Source organism: Chiloscyllium plagiosum, chromosome 13 (genome assembly GCF_004010195.1).
Source record: "Chiloscyllium plagiosum isolate BGI_BamShark_2017 chromosome 13, ASM401019v2, whole genome shotgun sequence".
Classification (NCBI taxonomy): domain Eukaryota; kingdom Metazoa; phylum Chordata; class Chondrichthyes; order Orectolobiformes; family Hemiscylliidae; genus Chiloscyllium; species Chiloscyllium plagiosum.
Window position 1 is genome coordinate 11,858,428 of NC_057722.1, and position 21,583 is coordinate 11,880,010.

General features: G+C 41.6%; 1 protein-coding gene across 1 annotated transcript in view; it reads right to left on the bottom strand.

Moving 5' to 3' along the window:
* The window catches only part of inpp5d (inositol polyphosphate-5-phosphatase D), a 114,311-nt gene extending 92,991 nt beyond the window's left edge, over positions 1 to 21,320 (bottom strand). The window contains exons 1-2 of the mRNA XM_043701883.1: positions 20,990 to 21,320; positions 8,045 to 8,108 (exon numbers count right to left, since the gene is read on the bottom strand). Of these exons, the coding sequence (XP_043557818.1) occupies positions 8,045 to 8,108; positions 20,990 to 21,123 (198 nt within the window). The 5' untranslated portion in view covers positions 21,124 to 21,320. The remainder of the gene's footprint in view (positions 1 to 8,044; positions 8,109 to 20,989) is intronic.
* Positions 21,321 to 21,583: the final 263 nt, after the last annotated feature.

A 21,583-nucleotide genomic window follows, 5' to 3' on the forward strand; every position in this document is an offset into this window, starting at 1 on the left:
TAGGTAGCTGGGAATGCAATAGGTAGGTGAAGAAGGGGGGGCGGTGATGGTAAGAGGTCAGAGCTGAGGGTGGAGCGGATAGGTGGGAAGGAAGATGAACAAGTGGGACAGTTCAAGAGGGTGGTGCAGAGTTGACCTCATCTCCCCTCCCCCACCTTATCCCAGATCTAACCCTCCAATTCAGCACTCTTGAACTGTCCTACTTGTCCATCTTCCTTCCTTCCCACCTATTTGCTCCACCTTCTGCTCTGATCTATCACAATCACCGCCGCCCCCCCCCCCCCCAGCTCCTTCTGCCTATAACTCCTCTCCCATTTATCTCTCAGCCCCAAATTCCTGATGAAGAGCTTATGCTCGAAACGTCAACTCTCCTGCTCCTCGGATGCTGCCTGATCTGCTGTGCTTTTCCAGCGCCCCACTTCGTGACTTTGATCTCCAGCATCTGCGGACCTCACTTTCTCCTAGTTGATTAATGCCATCATTCACCAATTTTACATCTTGTCTAAATGTTACTCCACATCGATTTCAATGGAGGTTGAACCAGCATTTTACTCACATCCTGACAGGCATCAGATTGAAATGACTGCCAACTGTGAGAGCATGTATGACATCAGGTTAAATTCTGCTGCAATTGTGTGGGCTTATACATAAATTATCAAGAGAACTGGTGGATAGCTATTTGTAGACTAAGTCACATTAATTCAAGATTTATCCCATAAACGACTTTGGCGTGGGGCTGGTGGCAAGAAAGCTGAGCATAAATTGCTGGGGTGGGAATTGCAGGAAGAAATCAATGTTAGGATGATGTTTCAGCACCACCGGAATTCTATTCTTTCAGCTCCATACACACTCAGGTTGAGCAATGATGCGATTCATGGTGGAATAGCTCACAAACTCTCCAGGGGCTGTTAAGGGTACAAGGCATCCACTCTGATCAAAGAGTATTTTGGACGACCAGCTAGTGTCTACCACGTATAAGGGCATTGGTAAGAAGTAATTGAGGATCTTTTGGAGCCCACATTGCTAAGGTTGGCAGTGTCTGGCACTGGACGCTCAGAAATGAGATCACTGTGTGAGGAAGACTCAGGAATGCAAACACACAAAGTAGGCAGGTCACCAATATTCCAGAACACCACTGGTGACAGAACAGACACACTGGCTCTCTGCCAGAAGTGGAGAAGAGACAGAGCTGTCTCAGAGCACAGTGTAGAGGCAGAGCAGACCGTGATGGAGGGGCAGTTCAATGCTCTTCACCAGTAACCAAGCGCTGCTTGCAAGTCACACTCCAGGAAGGGGTTTCCAAAGTCTTGGCTCTACCAAACTGCAGGTATACCCCAGCCCTGCGTCAGTGGGAGGAGATAGCATAATGCTCTATTCTATAGAGCAATAATGGGAATCTTGCTTGTCTGGGCATCTTGCTTTGAAGACTCCTAAAGACAGGTCTCTCACTGGTTTCTGAATTAGCTTCCAATCTCAAACGTACCCCGGGTATCTGCTATTCTATACGTAAACGATTCAAGCTTCATGATTAGATTACAGTTGAATCTTCTCTCAGCTATCCATTATTTTATGTAAAAACTGTAAATACATAGAATAGTCTTAATTGCGCACAGGTTCACTTGAGCGCATATAAAGCGACAGTCTCTGAAAATGTAGATTGCTGTGTTGGGAAGTGTGTTACAAGGTTTCAGTCTGTAAATAAGCACAAGACAGAGTAAAATGTTGTCTACAGAGCAATCCTTCAAAAACTGGGCTTTCTGGACTATAACGCAAATTGCAAGGACTCTATTAAAGTCACCCTTTGAGACCTATTTGATTATCAATGAACAATAAAATTATAGGAACTATGAAATAGACTATAGGCAGTTTATAGGAAATCTGGGATATATTCGCAAGAAAGTTGAGTGATCACAAAATTAATTGAAGATGGAAAGAATAACTGAAAGGTTTTGTTTTTATTTTAAAAGGATTTGCACGAAAGGGTTAAACTCCACTGGGTGAATTTTGTTCAGCTGCAGACTACACCAGCTTTTCTGAATACAGAGCCACCTCTTCCTCTTTTACAGAGGCTTTTGCAGAGCTGCTTAGCCTCGAGTTCTCAGTAACTTCTGCAAAAAAGCTCAAGCAGAAAGGAGTTCCTAGTGAAGTCTAGCTGAGAGTGCAACCTCTGATGTATTAGGGAACATGCCTTGCTCTCTGTGTTACCGTCAAACAAGGAAATACAAAAACAAATGCATCAATGGTCACAACATGTCCAGGGACTGACCAAAGTAACTTCATCATTGCAATAAACCCAGATTTAACAGTTACAACAGGGTGTTTCTGTAGTTCAGATCATTTTTCAGGGGCTATACTATATATTGCTAAATCAGCTCTCTGAGTATATCAGCTTTAAAATCTTCCATTAAATATTCACAATAGCGTTTAAAGAGATGGTGCATTCAAGATCAGGAAATGTCAGAAGTTGTGGCTTGTGATCTAAAAAGGTCCTCCTGGTATCAATCTACACTGCAGAGTTACACTGTCACAATGCCCACAGACTCAGGTGGGATCTGCACACCCCAAGGCTTGTATTGGGATGCTCTTGTGGAAGAATAGACTAGCAACTCCAAAGGGGAAAACCAAAAGAACTGTGGGTGCTGGAAATCAGAACAAAAACAGAAACTGCTGGAGAAACTCAGCACATCGAGCAGCATCTGTTAGAGAGAAAGTAAGAGTTAATGTTTCAAGTCCAGTGACCCTTCTACAGCTCCAAAGCCGTTGATAAATGGAGGAGTAGGGGCTCAGGAGCAAGTGATACAGTTTCCCAAGACAGAAGCGCCCACTCTTAGGCCCTCAGTTTGGAGCATCTGAGTGATGGAAAAAGGTTGAAGATGGAGACACATCCGAGTCCCAGCTTACTTTAAGGGCCTTGTCCCTAGCTAAATGGGAGAGTGGGACCCAATCGTTATCTTTCTAAAGCAGCCCCCTCCCAGACTGATGTTCAGATTGTAACTTCCTGTTCTCTGGAGCAGAAAATCTCTGCTATCCTCCATCTGATGACGACAAATTTAGGGAAGGGGGGGTGGTTGTGAAATCCCGAAGGGGCAATGCAGGAGGGAACAACACAACCATTGATACAGTACAGTTGTAGCTCACCACAGAGCAACAGGAGACTGCAGACTGAGAAAAGGAAAGGGAATCGAAGTGGGTGTGAAAAGTGATCAGATAACTAATAGGAAAGGCTGTCCATCTTCCTTCCTACCATTCCACTCCACCCTCCTCTCCGACCTATTACCATTACCCCTACCTTCATCTACCTATCACACTCTCAGTTACTTTCCCCCTCCAGTCCCACTCCCCTCCCATTTATCTCAACACCCCCTCAGCTCACAGCCTTATTCCTGACGAAGGGCTTTTGCCAGAAACGTCGATTCCCCTGCTCCTCGGATGCTGCCTGACCTGCTGTGCTTTTCCAGCACCACACTCTCAAACCTAACAGAATAGGACAGAGAGAGATTGAGAGGAGCAGGTTGATAGATTTCAAGGTTAGAGTGGAGCAGAGCAGAAGCCTTAAATACAAACTGGGAGATGCGGTTTCACACTTTGAGCAGATTGGGAAGTGATGTTAAAATTGTACTAGACATTGGTTGGGCTTCAGTTGGATTGTAGACCATTCTAACCGCCACATTACAGCAAGGGTAAGCAGATCCAATCCAATTATAACAGGAATGGGAGGCTATAAACATGAAGAAAGTTTACAGAAATCAGGGCATTTTCAATTGCAGCACAGTTTAGAGAAATCCATGAAAGGGACTTTCAGAAGACAAATACTGAAAGGGAGAAGTTAGATTGATTATTGTTTATGGGTCAACAACTGTGCATTTAAAACAGTTTTCACAAATAGACATTAGGCAGGTACTGCAATATGATTGAACTGAAATTGGATATAGCTTTTGAAAAAGTTGAATATACAAGAGAGGAATGGGATTAGACAATTTCAGTCAAAGATTCAGTACAGGTAAAATGGGTTGGAATAAATAAAAATTAAGTATTTGGAACAAAATAGATGAATTAACAGCACAAACGTAAGGTATGATCTTAGAGCCGTACAGAGACATGGTCACAATGACATTAAAGCTGGGAACTACATATTCAGAGGCATGTGAATATTTAAAAGTAGAAGCAGAAATAAAAAAGGGTGAGGGTATGAGATGGAGTGAGTACAATGGCAAGAAATGAGCAGGACAGTGGCTTAGTGGTTAGCACTGCTGCTTCATGATGCTTGGAACCCGGGTATGATTCCACCCACGGGTGACTGTCTGCGTAGAGTTTGCACATTCTCACCATGTCTGCGTGGGTTTCCTCCAAGTGTTCTGTTTTCTTTCCACGGTCCAAAGATGCGCAGGTTAGTTGGATTGGCCGTGGGAAATGCAGGGGTAGGAAAGGTGGGACGTTCTTTGGAGGATCGGTGTGGACTCAATGAACCAATAGCCTGCTTCCACACTGTTGGGATTCGATGATTCTATGGAATGGTTATTGATTGGAAGAATTGATATGCGTAGAGTGAAGAAATAAAGAAAAACTGGGGAGATGATACTCATAGACATAGTCCATAGGCCCCCTGACAGCAGCTATACATCAGGAGATAATGAGGTCATCTAAAATAGGCAGTACGTTAATCATAAACAATTTTAGTCTTAGTGTAGATTGGGATGGTCAGATTGAGATGACAGACATGAGGAAGATTTTACAGAGTGCATTTGGGACAATTTCCTAGAACAACACATTGGGGACCAATTAGGGGTCAGGCGAGTTTGGGTCTGGTGATGTGTAATAAGGCAGGTTTAATAAATGTCAGTTTAAAAGGTTCCCTCAGAAACAGGAACAACATGGTAGGATTTAGCATTCACCTTGAAAGGAAGAAACTAGGTTCAGAAATAATTGTGCTAAGTTTAAATAAGGACAGTTAACAAGGGACAAGGAAGTGGAGTGGGAGAGGAGTTTAGCAAAGAGATGTTGAGGAACAATGGCAGACTTTTAATAAAATGGTTTACAGTAAAAGACCTCTCCCAGTGAGAAAGGTGGATTCCAGTAATGGGATAAGCTAACCATAGTTAACTAGGGAATAAAAGGATAGCATCAAACTCAAAGAAAAATCATACAATATGGTGAAGATTAGTGGTAAGTCAGGAGATTGGGGCAGTTTTAAAAATCAAAACACAATCAAAAAATTGTAAAGAAGGAGATCAACTTTGTGGGTGAACTTGCAAGTAAAGGAGGAATTGATTGTCTCTGAAGGCAATGAATCTGTAGAATGCTTTTGCCACACAGGGCTGTAGAGACTGAGTCATTCAGGATGTTCAAGACAGGTCCTAATCAGTAAGAGAATCAAGGATTATGGAGGAAAGACAGGAAAATGAAGTTGAAGATGATCAAATTGACCATGATTTCATAGAATGATGGAGCACATTTGATGGGCTGAATGGCCTACTTCCGCTCCTTCATCTTACAGTCATAAATCATCCCCAGGTTTTATTTATTGAGAATCAAGCATATTAATGAGCATTAAGAGTATACTTGGGTGCAGTCAGATATCTACGTTTATATATGTATACCCCAGTTTGGTGAAGCAGAGCAGGTGATAACTTGGATAGAGTTTGGAATAGAAACCTCTACCATGTAGTTTCACTGAATTGGCAGCCAAGCTAATCATGAATGAAGAATCAGCTCGAACTAGCCATCCGGCAGGACAATTGAAGAGACGAGGGATGTTTCCTTCACAGCTCAGAGCACACTCCCCAGCCAAATTCAGGCCAGAATCACCTTTCATCCCAGTTCATAGTTCACATTTTAGTCATGCCAACACCTTCCCAAATCCTAATAATAGAAGCTCAATTACGTCCACCAGTCTGTCTCGCTTTACAATCGCATTGACTTTTGTTTCCCTTGGTGCAATGACATGGTCAATTGAATTGTTTGTTATAATTAAATTGAGCAACTCTTTATTCCCACCAAAATTACTCGATGATTTTGTTTGTGCTTCCCTTTGTACATGCACCATTTGGAATTGAATGGACAATGTTTACATATCCATTTGCTGCGTCAACCATCACATTGCAATTACAGGCTCTAGCCACCGAGTGGTATGTTGGAGTGAGTTTCTGAATTCTCGCTCCCAACTCCATTGACATCATCAGCACAGATGAAAAATGGTTTCAACACATTATGAGCAGCGCTACTGAGAATTCAACTGCATCTGAATTTGGCTCAACTATAGCCAACTCTCATCTCTTGAATAAAAAAAAAGGTGAATTCAGGACAAAATCCAGGCTGACATACTAGTACAGTACTGAGGGTGTGCTGCATTGTTGAAAATGCTACCTTTCAGCTGAGACATTGAACTGAGGCATCTGCCCTCTCAGCTAGATATAAAATGTGCCACACCACTATTTCAAAAGAGGGATTTTCCCTAGTGCACAGGTAAATATTTATCCCTCAAAGCAACATCTTGAAACGTCAGTCAGTATCACATTGCTGTTGGAGAGAATTTGAGGTGTACAAAATCACTACCTTGTTTCCTATGCCACAAGAGGGACTGTACATAATTAGGTGCAAAGCTCATTGGGACTCCCTAAGGATATGAAAGGTGCTTAATGAAAGCAAGTGGTTTTTTTTATATTTTACAATTGGGTGCTGCTGATGCAGAGCTTTGGGAGTCAGGAGCACATTTCAAGAGTTAAATACTACATGGTAAAATTGAGTGTTTGCAGCGCTGCTATCCTTCCTGCAATAAACTCACACTGACATCTGACTCTGTGGAGCTAGTCACTTTCTCGGATCTCACCCACATGGTCATTAATTGTGTGTTGACAGGACTTGTATACATGCGCATTTTCTGTATACAAGAATGTATCCAACGATTCATAAACAGGGACTAAAAATTATCATTGTCCTCCAATTCAAAACCCCAGTTCAGGAGGATCTTGCAAATCTTCTCTCTTTCATTTGTTCACCTACCCATGGATCCTAAAGTAAACACTTCAAACATGGAATAAGAGCTAAAATAGCTCACTCAGCTGACTCCCTCCATAGCTTTTCTTGTCAAAGTTTCCACCCAATCTCCCAAAGGACACACACACACACAGAAACAACCAAAAAAAAAATAGAAAATAAAAAAAACAAATACTGGAAATGTTCAATAGGTCTGCCAGCGGAGAGAGAAATAGAATGCAATGAGTAGAATGTGTATTTTTTTCAATATTAGGGCCTCTCATTTTGAAGTCGTCCATATCCAGTTGGCAACATGAACTGTATTTAATTCCAAATGGCTACTACCAGACGCACTGAGCATTTCCAGCACTTTGTTTTTATTTCAGATTACCAGCAGCTGCGGTGTTTTATTTTTGTCAAAATTGCTAAAGCCTCCTCTCAAACCGTTTGCCACAAAAAGCACCAGAGCATTGATTCAGTATCGCAACCCAGCATTTCCACTCTCGAAACCCCACTCCAGAGATGGCACATTCTCAATTTTAGCAGCTAGGAAGAGCCATGTTTTTAGGGTTTACATCATTAAGTACACCTTTTAAAATACCAGGATGCTGTAACTGATAAACAAAATATTAATTCACAAGATGTGGGCATTGCTGTGGGCCAGCATTCATTGCCTATCCCTAACTGCCCATGAAAAAGTGGTGGTGAACCCACGTCCTTGAGCCACTGCAGTCCACGTTGTATGGATATACCCACAGTGCTATTAGAGAAGGGTGTTCATGGGGTTTTGATCCAGTGTCATTGAGGGACCAATGATATATTCCCACGTCTAATTGTGAGTGACTTGGAGGGGAATTTGCAAGTAGTCGTGTTCCCTGCTAACCTTGTTCTGCTCAATAATTATGACCAATTCTGCTCTTAACTGGATAGTTATTGACTGAGTCAGTAAATATTTAGATCTATTTGGTACTCACCTCTCCCAAGGCCTTTGGAAAGATTTGTCATACTAGATCAACAGTGTCACAGGTTTTGATAGCTCAGAAGTTTAAGCTTGATTAAAGTGACCACCTACCTGAACAGACAACAAATTGTCCTCATTTATAAAAATCCTGTAAGTGTAGACACAGTTTTCATATCTGGAAGAGAAGAGAATAAAAAGAAAGTTAAACAATTAAATTCAGTTTAAGGTTGATCCTTTTCAATGATTTTTGATCACCCTTTCTAGTTCCCCCAATTCCAGCTCCAACACAAAAAGTAAAGTAAAGGCACAACATCAGCAAATCTTTGTTCCATTTTTGAAACCGACTTCTCCATCTCCTGTGGTCAAAACTGCTCAAAATGCAACAAAAACTTATATTTATACAATATCCTGAATAGAGTGAAACATCTCAGAGATTCGCAGGAGCAATTACCAAACAAAATTTGACACCAAGGTACCTCAGAAGATATTCGGCCAAATCTAATCTAGGAATTAAGGGTTGGCTTAAAGGTGACTACAAGTGGAGAGACAAAGAGGTTTCAGGAGGGAATTCCCAAGCTTCATGCTTAGGCAGATGTTGGTCAAAATCAAGTATGCTCAAGAGGTCAGAATTAGAACAGCATTGATCTATGCAACATCAACATAACCTCTCCTGCTTGGAGTGTTTGCTTTTTATCTGTTTTGTTTCAATGTTCTAAATATTTTGTATTCTCCAGGATAAAGACTAACTGCAGCACTAAAGGAGAGCTGCACTGCTAGAGATGGTAGCTTGCAGTTGAAATGTTTTACAATAAAGAATGAAAATGCATTGATAGATGTTTTTCTTAATTAACTTGCTCAGAGATTTTATTACACACTGCTGGAGAAGGTGGGACATGAGCCCAGGCCTCCTGGCCAAGCGGTAAGGACACTACCATTGTGCCTCAAGAACCTGATGGAACTTACAACCTTAGGCCAGCCATAATTACCCTACAAATGAAGTGCTTTAAATGGTGGTCTCTGAGTACCATGTTCTTGACATTCAGTCAGTTTGTTCCAAGTAATCTGTTTAAATTATGTTAGTTACGAGACAAGACCAACAGTGCCTCTAATCTTCTTTGGATAGTGCTGCAGCATCTTTCATGTCTACCCGAGTGGACATGTGGGATCTTAATTTGAACTTAATTTAAATAGCACCACTTCTAAACTGTTATTACTTCACATTTTTTGTTACTAAAGCTAGTTTGGAAAATTCTGAAGGGTTCCACCGAAACAAACAGCAACAATTATAGCAATCATTAACTTTCCAAATCGTATCAAAGGTGCTTTTATTAATTAGAACAATGAAGAAATTCTGAAGTGGTCTTAATCCCAAACTGGATTATTTAGGAGCACAGCAACTAAGTCCTTCTATAAGATTCACGAACGTTATGTACACAAACTATTAGGAAGGCAAATATTATGTTAGCCTTTATTGTACTCTGTAAGTAATGAAACTTGCTACGATTATTATATAGGGCTTTGTTGTGAAACCACACAAACTGCTGGTGGGATGTTTTGGTCACTGTGCATAACGAAGATAAATATATGGTCTTGGAGACAACGTGATTAAAGATTCTTTAGATTGGTTTGTGGGATGAGAAGTTTGTTCTATGAGGAGAGATTGAGTAGAATGGCCTTTTAATGTTTGGAGTTTAGCAGAATGAGAAGTAATAGAATTTTATGCTTCCAATTATAAGAGGGCTTTACCTGTGATAGGAGAAAAGTGGGAAAGTGGTATAAGTATAAAATTTCAGCATCATCTTACAGAATGGCAAATTTGATTCTGGGGCTACGTGACCCACTCTGATAAAACACAATAAAGCAGTGTTCCTGATAAGACTAGCTCAAATTAGAGAATGTTCTGTTGAAGCAATGTTTAGATTTCATAGAATACCTCCAGTGTGGAAGCAGGCTATTTGGATGATTGAGTCCACTCAATCCATCTGAAGAGCATCACACCTAGACCTACCCAATCTCTGTAACCATGCATTTCCCATGGCCAAATCACCTAACCAGCACACCTGTGGCAGGGAACCGGAGCAGCTGGAGGAAACCCATGCAGACACTGAAAGAATGTTTGCGTGGAGTTTGCATAGTCACCTGAGGGCGAACTTGAACCTGGTCCCTGGTGACTTACCACTGAACGATCATGTTGTGCCAAGGTTTTAGGATCAAGGATGAATAGAACCTCAAATATCAAAGCACAAAATCTGCAGCAGCTCAATCTCTTGGTGTAAATTAGAAGGCTGTACAATTCATTGTTGGCAAATACTGCTTCATTCACAGCATTAATCAGTAATTGTTAACAGTATACACACTCCCAATGTTAACAGCAGTTATTTTTGTTATCTTGTTGTATATATTTAACTGTAGGAAACAGTATTTTGCAAAAAAAAACTGAGTGTAGTGTTATTTGGGAATCTCATTCCTTCAGTCTCACTCCTGTTTTCATAAAGGACCTTCATTTCCTCACACCAGCCCAGCCATCAGGGTTGAAGCCAGGGTGAAACCATTAAAGCTAATCATTGACAAAGTAACATTGCTAGTGCCATTAATGTTTACACTGTTAAGATCATTACTCAATTGCTACATTACTTAAAGAGATTTGGTTACTGTAGAGATTCTGTCTTGCAGGGGACATTAGCATCTGCTCCCAAGTGTTGTGATTTCGCACACACAAGGATTAATGGTACCTAACCCCAAACAGTAATCTGATTGCCTTTCCAGGACATCAAGGACAAAACTACTCCATTCCAATAACATTCAGGGGCTTTGTAAATCAACAACCTACTATACTCCAGGACTCTTTATTGTTGAAGCTAACAGAAAAGAAAACACAGCCCTTTGTAAAGCAGGCCAATGATTTGTGATCACCCATATGTCTAAAATACATGGGTGTACAAATATGTGTATGTGTTTTATGTAAAAATCAGAAGGAGATAGCTGTTTGATCCATCCTTGCACTGGTTTGTCTGTAGAGCTGCAAGTTAATCCCCCTCCCCATTCCCTCTCAAGTCTTTTTAAGTCCATTTCCAATTCTCATTCAAAAGTAAATCTTGCATCCGTTTCCCCCACTCTTTCAGGAATTGCACTCCAGACCCTATCAACTGGCTAGAAGAAAAATATCTCCTCCAGCTGTTCCTGCTCATTATCTTAAATCTGCCTCTACTAGTTACCCCTTTGTCGCTTGAAGTAATTTTATTCTTTGTCAAAACTGTTCATGATATTGACTACCTCTATCAAAACATCTCCAAACCTCCTCTGCTCCAAGAAGAACAATTGAAGCTTCTCTAGTCTCTTCACAGAATTCAAGTCCCATATCTCTAGTACTATTCTAACAGCTCTCCCTCTTCCTAGTCTGGCTATCTTTCTGAAACTGTGCTGCCCATAGCTTTAAAGAAATATTCTAGCAGTGGCACTTGAGATGTAAGGTGTGTGATTTCTGTGTATTATCATTTATTTTAATTAGCTTCTATTTTGAACTAGTGGCATGTGAGTTTTGGCCTGTGTGTATGAGGTGTTTATTAACTAACTTGCCAGCTCTTCTTGAGCCAGGATTTTAAACCAGCACATCATGTGCAAAAGTGGCTGGGCCCTCCATGAGCTTGTATTCTGAGATTTTTATGATTGGAGAAAGCAAACATTAAAAGGCGTTAGTCTGCTTTTGGTTCAGAAGAAATCAAGTTTGCTTTGTTTATGAAAAGCCATGGACTGGAAAGGTTTTTTTTTGCAATCCCCAGAGACCTTGTTGGTTGAGGTACAAGAGAAAAGACTTACTTCAAATCAGTAAGGCAAGAGAGTGTACCTCAGTAGGAGTTTTAGTTTGACAAATTCCAGTCCAAAAGTGTTTGGTTATAAACCTGAAGGGATTTTTTTGAAGCAAAGAAAATTTAAGCTCAAATGTGTGAAAAATAAAGGAAAAGATGATCAAACTCTCAAGACTGGGAATTAAGAAAAAGCAATTAACTCAAATCCATAGATGTAATAGAACAGACAACTCTCTCTGGAATTTCAGTAATGTAAAGTGGTGTTGGGAATAGCTGGGGTTGTATTTTGCTATGTGTTTTGAAATCTTTTAAATTGTGTTGTACATAAATAGGTTGGTCTGTTCTATTTTATCTTCATTTCTTTTGCACAATTAACTTGCATGTTATTGTAAAAACAGAATCTGCAGCATGGCAGACTTATACTTAATTCAAAGACTATCATGTTATATGAACAAACAATAAATCATGACCTATCAAGCCAGATATCATTCTTGGATCTGGCTTAACCAGTATAAGATCATGCAGTCAGATATGTACAGCATGGAAACAGACCCTTCATTCCAACTCATCCATACCAACCAGATATCCCAACCCAATCTAGTGCCACTTGCCAGCACCCAGCCCATATCCCTCCAAACCGTTCCTATTCATATACCCATCCAGATATCTTTCAAGTGTTGCAATTGTACCAGCCTCCACCACTTTCTCTGGCAGCTCATTCCATGCACGTACCAACCTGTGAGAAAAAGTTGCACCTTAGGTCTCTTTTATATCTTTCCCCTCTCACCCTAAACTTATGCCCTCTAGTTCTGGACCCGCCCACCTCAGGGAAAAAAACTTTGTCTATTTATCCTATCCATGCCCCTCATGATTTTATAAACCTCTATGATGTCACCCCTCAGCCTCCAATGCTCCAGGGAAGTCAGCCCCAGCTTATTCAACCTCTCCCTATAGCTCAACCCTGGCAACTTTCTTGTAAATCTTTTCTGAACCCTTTCAAGTTTCACAACATCTTTCGGATAGGAAGGAGACCAGAATTGCACACAATATTCCAATAGTGCCCTAAACAATGTCCTGTACAGCCGCAGCACAACCTCCAAACACCTGCTGACCAATAAAAGAAAGAATATCAAATGCCTTCTTCACTACCCTAACTACCTGCGACTCCCCTTTCAAGGAGCTATGAACCTGCACTCCAAGGTCTCTTTGTTCAGCAACACTCCCCAGGACCTTACCATTAAGTGTATATGTCCTGCGAAGATTTGCTTTCCCAAAATGCCACACCTTGATCAAAGACATAACCCATGTTTTACAGCACAGATACAGCATAAAAAGGTACAGAATAACTTAAATCCACTGGTACTTATTGCCTCTGTTTATAAATTCAATATCCTAAATGATTTTCTAAATAGCCCTCTATACTGGTCCTTCAACCTTTGCATATGTACGTATAACTCCAGATCTCTTCCTGCACTTCCTTCAAAATTAAAAATAACTTATGTTGCTTTTCTATATTTTCTCCCCAAAATGTACCAGCATTAACTTTCATCTTCCACATAATTATCTATTTTACCTCACTGTTGACTGTATTTCTGAGTTTTGTGTCAACTGCAAGCTTTGAAGTCATGTCCTATATACCCAAGCCCTGGTTATTTTGGTCTTATTACTACAGATTAATAAGAGCAGTGTGTATACCTGTTCACACACATGCAGGTGTGTTGCGTTTAAGTATATGTGGGCGTATACAATGCATGCACACAGGTTTTTTTATTCTTGTGTGGTCATCTGGTCACAAGCTCCTGAAAATACTTCTCTTGTGTGCAAGTTCGGTTTGACTTTTCTTCCTCTTTTCTGTGTTAATTCCATTTCAGTATTTTCATTCTTCTTCTATGTTGTGGCTTTCAGCAATTCCAAAGTAGCCAGTCAACAAAAATGATTAAGTCTGCATGAAATCCAAAAGTAAAGCAACTGCTTGGACTGATCAAGGTCAATGCAGTAAAGACAATTGTGAAACATCTCGAGTAACTGTGCCAAACTATACCAGGGAGATTGGCTTGTGTGGAGTTGTAAAAATATTGTACTGATGCAAAACACACAATGCTGAAATGTATCTAATCAGTATTCAACCTGATATGTGGAACTGACTAATAAAAGGGTCTAAAAGTAACTCAATCTTGTATCTCTAAAGTCTCATGGGAATATGCAAAAATTAGCAAGGGGAGCAAAGCATGCAGAAAACAAGGTCTTCCAAGATAATTAAACTTTCCTCACCTTACCTGGTTCTACAGAGGAAATTTAAGAAAATGTTTAAATCTTTTCGGGAGTCTTCTGAATCCAACCTATGTCTTGGCTATTTTGACCTGACAGGAAACTCCCAGCTATTAGCTGCTCAACTCAATTAGCAAAAGTGGAATTCTAGTGGTATCACCCAGACCTGTTATACATGAAGTAAAGAAAGACCCCACTGGTTTTAGGCAGGTCTCCCTGCTCTCTGTTCACAACAGTAGTTGAGTTCTTGGCATTTCCAGAAAGGAGGAATAATCTGGGCAGTTTTAGTTCCAATTCTCACAGGTTATACAGGTTTGATATTAGCCTTTGGGGCTACTTACACAAATCTTTACATATGGCCTTGAATGAGCAACATTTCTGTCTCATGTATCTTGCTTTTATTAAAGATTTCTCAGTTCATATCAGCTCTCTGTCATGCTTAATGTTAGCAATCAATGGAGCGTAGGAAGTTGAGGGGTGACCTTATAGAAGTTTATAAAATCATGAGGGGCATAGATGGGCTTAAATGGTGGGTGTCTTTTCCCTAAGATAGGGATTTCAAGAATAGGGGGCACACTAAGGTGACAGTATTACTTAATACTTAAAGAAAAGTACTTCACAGACTGACAAATGTTTTCTCATCTAGGATGAATGAAAGGCATTTTAGCAATACATTTTTCATTAGGCATGAAAATGTTGCATCCTATCAGAGGAGAATAAAGCAGAAATGCCAAGATACAACTTAGGGAAATACAGCTGGGTCAAGAATAGCATCTCCTAGTAGCTTTATCTCAAAATTCTTAGGGTGGCACTGTGGCTCAGTGGTTAGCACTGCTGCCTCAGTGCCAGGGATCCAGGTTGATTCCAAACTCGGACGGCTTCTGTGTGGAGTTTGCACTTTCTTCCCGTGTCTGTTTGTTCTAGTTTCCTCTAAAGTGCAAAAATGTGCACGTTAGGTGGATTGGCCATGCTAAATTGCCCCTAGTATCCAGGGATGTGCACATTAGGTGGGTTGGCCATTAGGAAGTCAGTGCGGACTCAATGGGCCGAATGGTCTGCTTTCACACTATAGGCCTTCTAGCTCAATGCTGTCTGCTTTTTCTTAAACTTAAGATACGGGGAGGAATAGATGAACAAAAATGAGATTCTAATCATGACTGAATAAGATTGAAGCTTTTAGGGATTATTTTAATTTTGGGTGATAGGGTAAAAATGAAAGATATTGAACTCACCCCCAGCCAGTAAGGAAAGGAATCAGCTCAATCCAAAGACCAGCATGGGATTCATTGTACAATTATCCTGATTGAACCTACACTCCGCAATTGAAGGCACCACATTAAATTGATACCACCCACTGTTTTGCATGATGTGTTACTCTTCTTTCAGTAAACTCTGATTTCCAAGAGCAGATAATTAAGAGTGGACTTCCCCAATCCCTTAATTTCAGATTCCCGAGATCTGAAATGTTGCTTGGTCAGTGGATGGAAAAAAAAGTGACAATAGGAAAACACCATTTTGTAATCCCAACAGTTGCAGCTACCAGCTCAGACATTGTAACTTTTTAGAGACATGGGTAGAAGAGGGAAAACCAGAGGTTTGGAGAAGGCATTTTAGAGCTGGATGGCGTAACTCCAGGGTCTTTCAGGGAGCACGCTCCCCCACCCCCGGCCCCATTTTGATAGGGACCAATGATTAAGATACAAAAACTCCATGACAGAGGTTGGGGCTAAAATCTGCCATCTGCTACAGGCACAACTGCAACTTTAAAGTAGAGCAAAGGACACATTGTCTATGGTGGTCAAGGCGATTCTGGGTCTTAACATTGTGTATGTCTTCTAGACTGCTGCTCAGTCTATTAGTACAATGCTTCATAAGCCTGGGCACAAGTGCCCAGGAGCCATGGCAGGGGGTTAAAGGAGAACAGAGGTGCCAGATTACTGGACAGCAAGATCACACACTAGGTTTGCTGTAGAACTCAGGTATAACAGACTTCATTAATCCCTAAGACTCTACTTTTCACCAGGATATTGCCCAGGGGAGAGCATTTGAACTATGAAGAGAGGCAGATAAGCTTGAGATGTTTTCTCTGGGGCAAAGGAGAGGTGTATAAAATTATGAGGTTCATGAATAGGGTGTATAGAAAGCTGCTCTTTCCCTTACTTGAAGGATCAAGAGCAAGGGGCACACTTTTAAAGTGAAAGGCAGGGTTTAAGAGGCAATTTGAGGAAAATGTATTTCACCCAGAGGTGAAGGGGCAGTCTGGAATGAACTGCCTGGGAGGTTAATTTAGTGGTAATCTCAACCTTTAAACAAAAAAGGGCTTGGATGAATTCTTGAAGTGTCATAACATTAAATCTATTGGCTTGAATGCAGAAAAGTTGGACTCATGTGGGTAGTAGTGTAGGTTTGGTACTACAGACTCAATGGGCTGAAAGGCCTATTCTGTACTGTACAATTGGGTGACTATGGACCTGGAGTTGAAACTCTCGGTGTAGACAGGCTTATGAAGCATTGTACTTATAGACTGAGCAGCAGTCTAGAAGGCATTCACAATGTTAAGACCCAGAATCACCTTGACCACCATAGACAATGTGTCCTTTGCTCTACTTTAAAGTTGCAGTTGTGCCTGTAGCAGATGGCAGATTTTAGCCCTGCAGTTGTGCCTGTAGCAGATGGCAGATTTTAGCCCCAACCTCTGTCATGGAGTTTTTGTATCTCAATCATTGGTCCGTATCAAAATGGGGCCAAGGGTGGTGGTGGGGGGGGGGGGGGGAAAGAGTGCTCCCTGAAAGACCCTGGAGTTACGGCATCCTGCTCTAAAATGCCTTCTCCAAACCTATGGTTTTCCCTCTTCTAGAAGCTTGCATGGCCTGTCATTATTCTTCCAGTCAGACTCAAATCCCAGGGAATGCCCAGTAAACATTGTATGAATGACAGCAACTTATTTCAGCAAAAGGCTTTGTGGTAAATTTTTAAGTACTTCAGCACCAATCAGACCATTCACTGTTGTCTAATTAAGCATTAAGCACAGTCAGGAGAAATAATCTAGTAACTTAACCACAAGCAGTTTATGATCCCTGTAAATAGCTTCAGTACCATGTATACTCATGTTTAACTGAACAGAGCCTTTGCTGGCGTGTGGCATTTGAAAATACACAGCACTGACAGATTTTCACCCTGGTCAGTGCCATAATCCACTTGCCCTGTCTTCTGCCCACAAGCATTTGATGGACCTGTGCCAATTTCCTTAGCAAGATGGCATTCAGATAGATGTAAGAGCACCCAAGTCCCTCTGAGCCTCAATATTTACTATCCGCATGTCTTTTAAAATGTATTCTACTTTATATTCTTATGAGCAAATGTAATGAGCTCACACTTCCTCCATTGCATTATTATTGGGACGACCTAAAGGAACTGATATTGGGGAAGGGGAGAGGTTGTAGATGATCTCTTCGAAAGGACATACGAATACAAGATAAAATGAAATTCACTGTTCAATCCTGAAAAGCAACTTGTCTTCATCGTTGGGAATCTTGTGTGATGAACAAATTGACTCATGGCATTGAATAAAATCGCCAAGAATTAAAATAAAACGCAGCACAGTGGCTAAGTGGTTAGCACTGCTGCCTCACAGCACCTGGCCCCAGGTTCAATTCCAGCCTAGGGTGACTGCCAGTGTGGAGTTGGCACGTTATCCCCATGTCTGCGTGGGTTTCCTCCAAGTGCTCTGGTTTCCTCCCACAGTCCAAAAATGTGCAGGTCCGGTGAATTGCCCATAGTGTTAGGTGCATTAGTCAGAGGGAAATGGGTCTGGGTGGGTTACTCTTCGGAGGGTCGGTGTGGATTTGTTGGGCCGAAAGGCCTGTTTCCACACTGTAGGGAATCTAACCTAACTATATTGCACCATCTTATGAACAGAAAGATTTAAAAGGCACTTCACAGTGACTGAAGGTTTAGCAGAGGTGGTCAAATGGATTGTTGACAGATTCGTTTTAAGAATGGTTTCAAATGAGGAGAAAGGTAATGGGCCTTGACTACCAATGAGAAATGTTATGTTATGTGGGGTAAAAAAAAATTCTTATTTGTTCCATCCTCACAAATACCGTTGCAGGTCCTCTAATCGTGAGTATTTTAAGATGCCCCTCGAATTTCATATTAAAAGGTAAAAATGCATTTTTGTTTGGAAGGGTACATCCAGTTTGTCCAAACTGCCAGAATATTTTTGAATCAAAACAGATGCTACTGAATGATGTGAGGCATACAGTGGAAAGAGGAAGTGTGAGTTTGATCTACAAGTTTATAAGCACCCATCAGCCACAAATCAATAGATTATTATCACTTAGAAAGCCCTCGGGAAATTCAACATTTTCCAGCCTGTTTTGAACACAACTGTTTTCAGATCTATTTACCCAAGTTGCTATAATTTCTCAGAAAAGCTCCATCTGATTAAGCAGTGAATCCCACAGCCATTTCCCTCGAAACATAATGTTGTTCACCCTCACTAACAAACAATTATTTCACAAAATGAGCCCTGTAACCAAGGTTGGCAGAGCTTGGGCCACTTTACTACTGAGTGACATGATCTAACTCATGCCTTTGGTTGCCCTTGTGTTAAGTTCCTCAATTCTCCAAAGCTGCCAACACAGGCTTGTCCTCCCTCAAGCACAGAAGAATAAAAAAATGAGTTTACTGACTGGGATGTTTAACAGATTTGGCAGGATATAGAAAAGCGACTGTTCTCTCCGGTATCAGAATCCGGAACAAGAGAGGCAAATCAAGTTAGAACCAAGTTAGAGGTGACGAAAGGAACACTTCTTCACACAAAGGTGAGTGGGAAATCTGGGATTCTCTTGCTTCCCCCACCCACCACAGAAAAAGGTTGAGAATTTGAAAACTGAGGTTAAGCTTATTTTTATTGAATAAAGACCTGAGTTTTTGCAATCCATCAAGTTATAGATGCAGAGCTGGAAGTGTACAACAGGTCAGACAGCATCCGAGGAGCAGGAAAGTCAACCTTGCGTCCTCACTGTCTCCTTGTTGTCCAAGTAATGATCTATACAAGTTTAACAAAACCTCTCATGCTTATGACAATCCATTATAATACACACTAGTTACTTATGACCTTATTAATTTCTGTGTCTAATTAGGGACTTGTGCATCTATGCAAGAATATCTTTCACTCTTCTATCCCATTAATAGACTTACATTTCATGTAGCATTTGACCCTTTTAGTAGACAGAGCTCTGCTCAGACCATACCTGAGAGTACTGCATTATACCTATCCAGTTACCTTATTTAAAAGAAAAGATAAACGCATCTGATGTATTATAGAGAAGTTTACCAGACTAATAACTGAAATAGATAAATGTCTTATGAGGAAAGCTTGACAGGCCAGGCTTGTGTCTGCTTAGTTTAGAAGCATATGTGGCAACTTGATTGAAATATGTAAAGATCCTGACGGGTCATGACAGAATAAATATGGAGAGGATGTTCTCTCTTCTGAAAGAATCTAGAACTAGGGGTCACTGACGAGGTGATCACCTTTCTAAAAGAAAAAGATGAGGCAAATTTTGTTCTGCAAAGAGTTGAGAGTCTTTAGAAATCACTCCCTGAAAAGCCTGAGGAAACAGAATCATTGAATAATTTTAAGGCAGAGATATATAGATCTTTGTTAAGCAAGGGCTTAAAAAAAGTAGGAATGCAGATTTGTGAATAGAATCAGACCAGCCCTAATTCGATTAAAGTGACAGCAGTTTTCAAAGGCCGAATGACCTCCTCCTACATCTTATTCAGATGTTTCATTGCGTCTACCAAAACACCACCACGCAGTGGTGAACTGAAATTAATTTGCTAATTGCATAAATGCCCATCTTGCAAGTGTAGCTGAATTCCCAATCAACCTGTCCAGAGATAATTTTACACACCTCTAAAGCAGGTGAGGCTTGAACCCAGGCCTCCGGACCCAGAGATCGGTTCACTACCACTGTGCCTTGTGCAAGTGCCCTCATGCCAGCTGGTATGGAGCATTAGAAAACGGTGGGTTCATTCAAGAACAAACTATCAATTATTTACCAACACTGCAAAAGTGAAGGACACAGTGAAGGTCAAAGCAAAGTTGCTGGAACAGTGTCCAGTAAAGGCCTGAGTGGGACTGAATTTACAACCTATGGGAGTGGACAGAGGAGAAAGCATGGGGAAGGGTCTTCAGCGATCAATGTGGTATCAGTGATAGAGGCAAGTCTTTGAAAAAAATGTAATCACTGACCACAAATAAATAACTGGATTTCCGGCTTCAGCTGACCCACATATTCTGGACAGCATCGCAACATGGGGTGGGGTGGGGAAATTGCGGTGATTAAACCCAACTCTGGTTTAACGCTGAGAGAGGAAGGAGCAGCCTGTAGCATTTTATCGCTGAGATCTCAATCAGTTTCTCTCCGTGGAACACGTCCATGCACTTCTGTTTGAAAGGAAACCTATTCTCTAGCACAGGCTGTAACGCACGCAGAGTCAGGCAATTATCCACAAAGTGGAGGAGAAAAGGCAAACAGCCTCTTAGCACAAGTTTTGCCTCCAGCAGAAGTTGCGAACCGGCATGGGTGCATTTAACCATTTCCCTGCTGTTTGCAGCCCAGGGACGGCGGCCAGCTCAATCACTTCCAGGACTCAAGAGAGTGAAGTCTGGGTCGAGACTGACCGCTCGAATATTGGGTGATAGTTACAGGAGGGGACAGGTCATTACAAAACCTTGCAATTAAACCCACTGACAAGACAGAGCCGGTGTACTGTATATGTACTATACTTCCTTCCTATAGGAGCTAAACAGGTGAATGGAGCAGCCCATCCTGGAGAAAGATATTGATTCCCACTGGCAGCCCCCACAGCCAGGCTGGGAGAGTACCTTCCCCCCCCCCCCACCCCCTCGTCGCCAGACTATACCCCTCAATGTAAACGCTCCTCCCTCCCACCCATCCCGACTTACAGCAAGCACAGGGCTAGTGCTCCTTCGCAGGACTCGCTGTGCCGGACCAGAAAGCTGCCGTCCTGAGCGGCTTTGGCGAGCAGGCTCTCGGCCATGGGCCGGGAGATGTCCTCATGGTACCAGCGATCGTTCATCTTTTCCTCCGTCAGCTTATTCCATCCAAAACCTCGGCTCCCGCTGCAAACAAAGCTAACCCAGCGTCAGCTCGCCCTCAGCCAGCCTTTCCTGGCCGTGACGAAGCCGGACTGAATTTCACTTCCTCAAAGCACTGTCAGACAGACAGACAGAAACAACTCGTGTTTCAGTTTATACTAGTGCAGCAGAGCCTCCCATTCACTCCTCCCTCACCAACACTCACCGAAACACTCATTCAGTCCTCCTTCATCAACTCGCCCCTAAACACTCATCCAATCCTCCTCATCAACTCTCCCCTGAACACGCATTCACTCTCCCCTCATCAACACACCCCTGAACACTCATTCACTCTTCCCTCATTAACATTCCCCAAAACACTTATTCACTCTCCCCTCACCAACACTCACTGGAACACTCACTCGACCCTCATCAACTCTCCCCTAAAAATTCATTCACTCT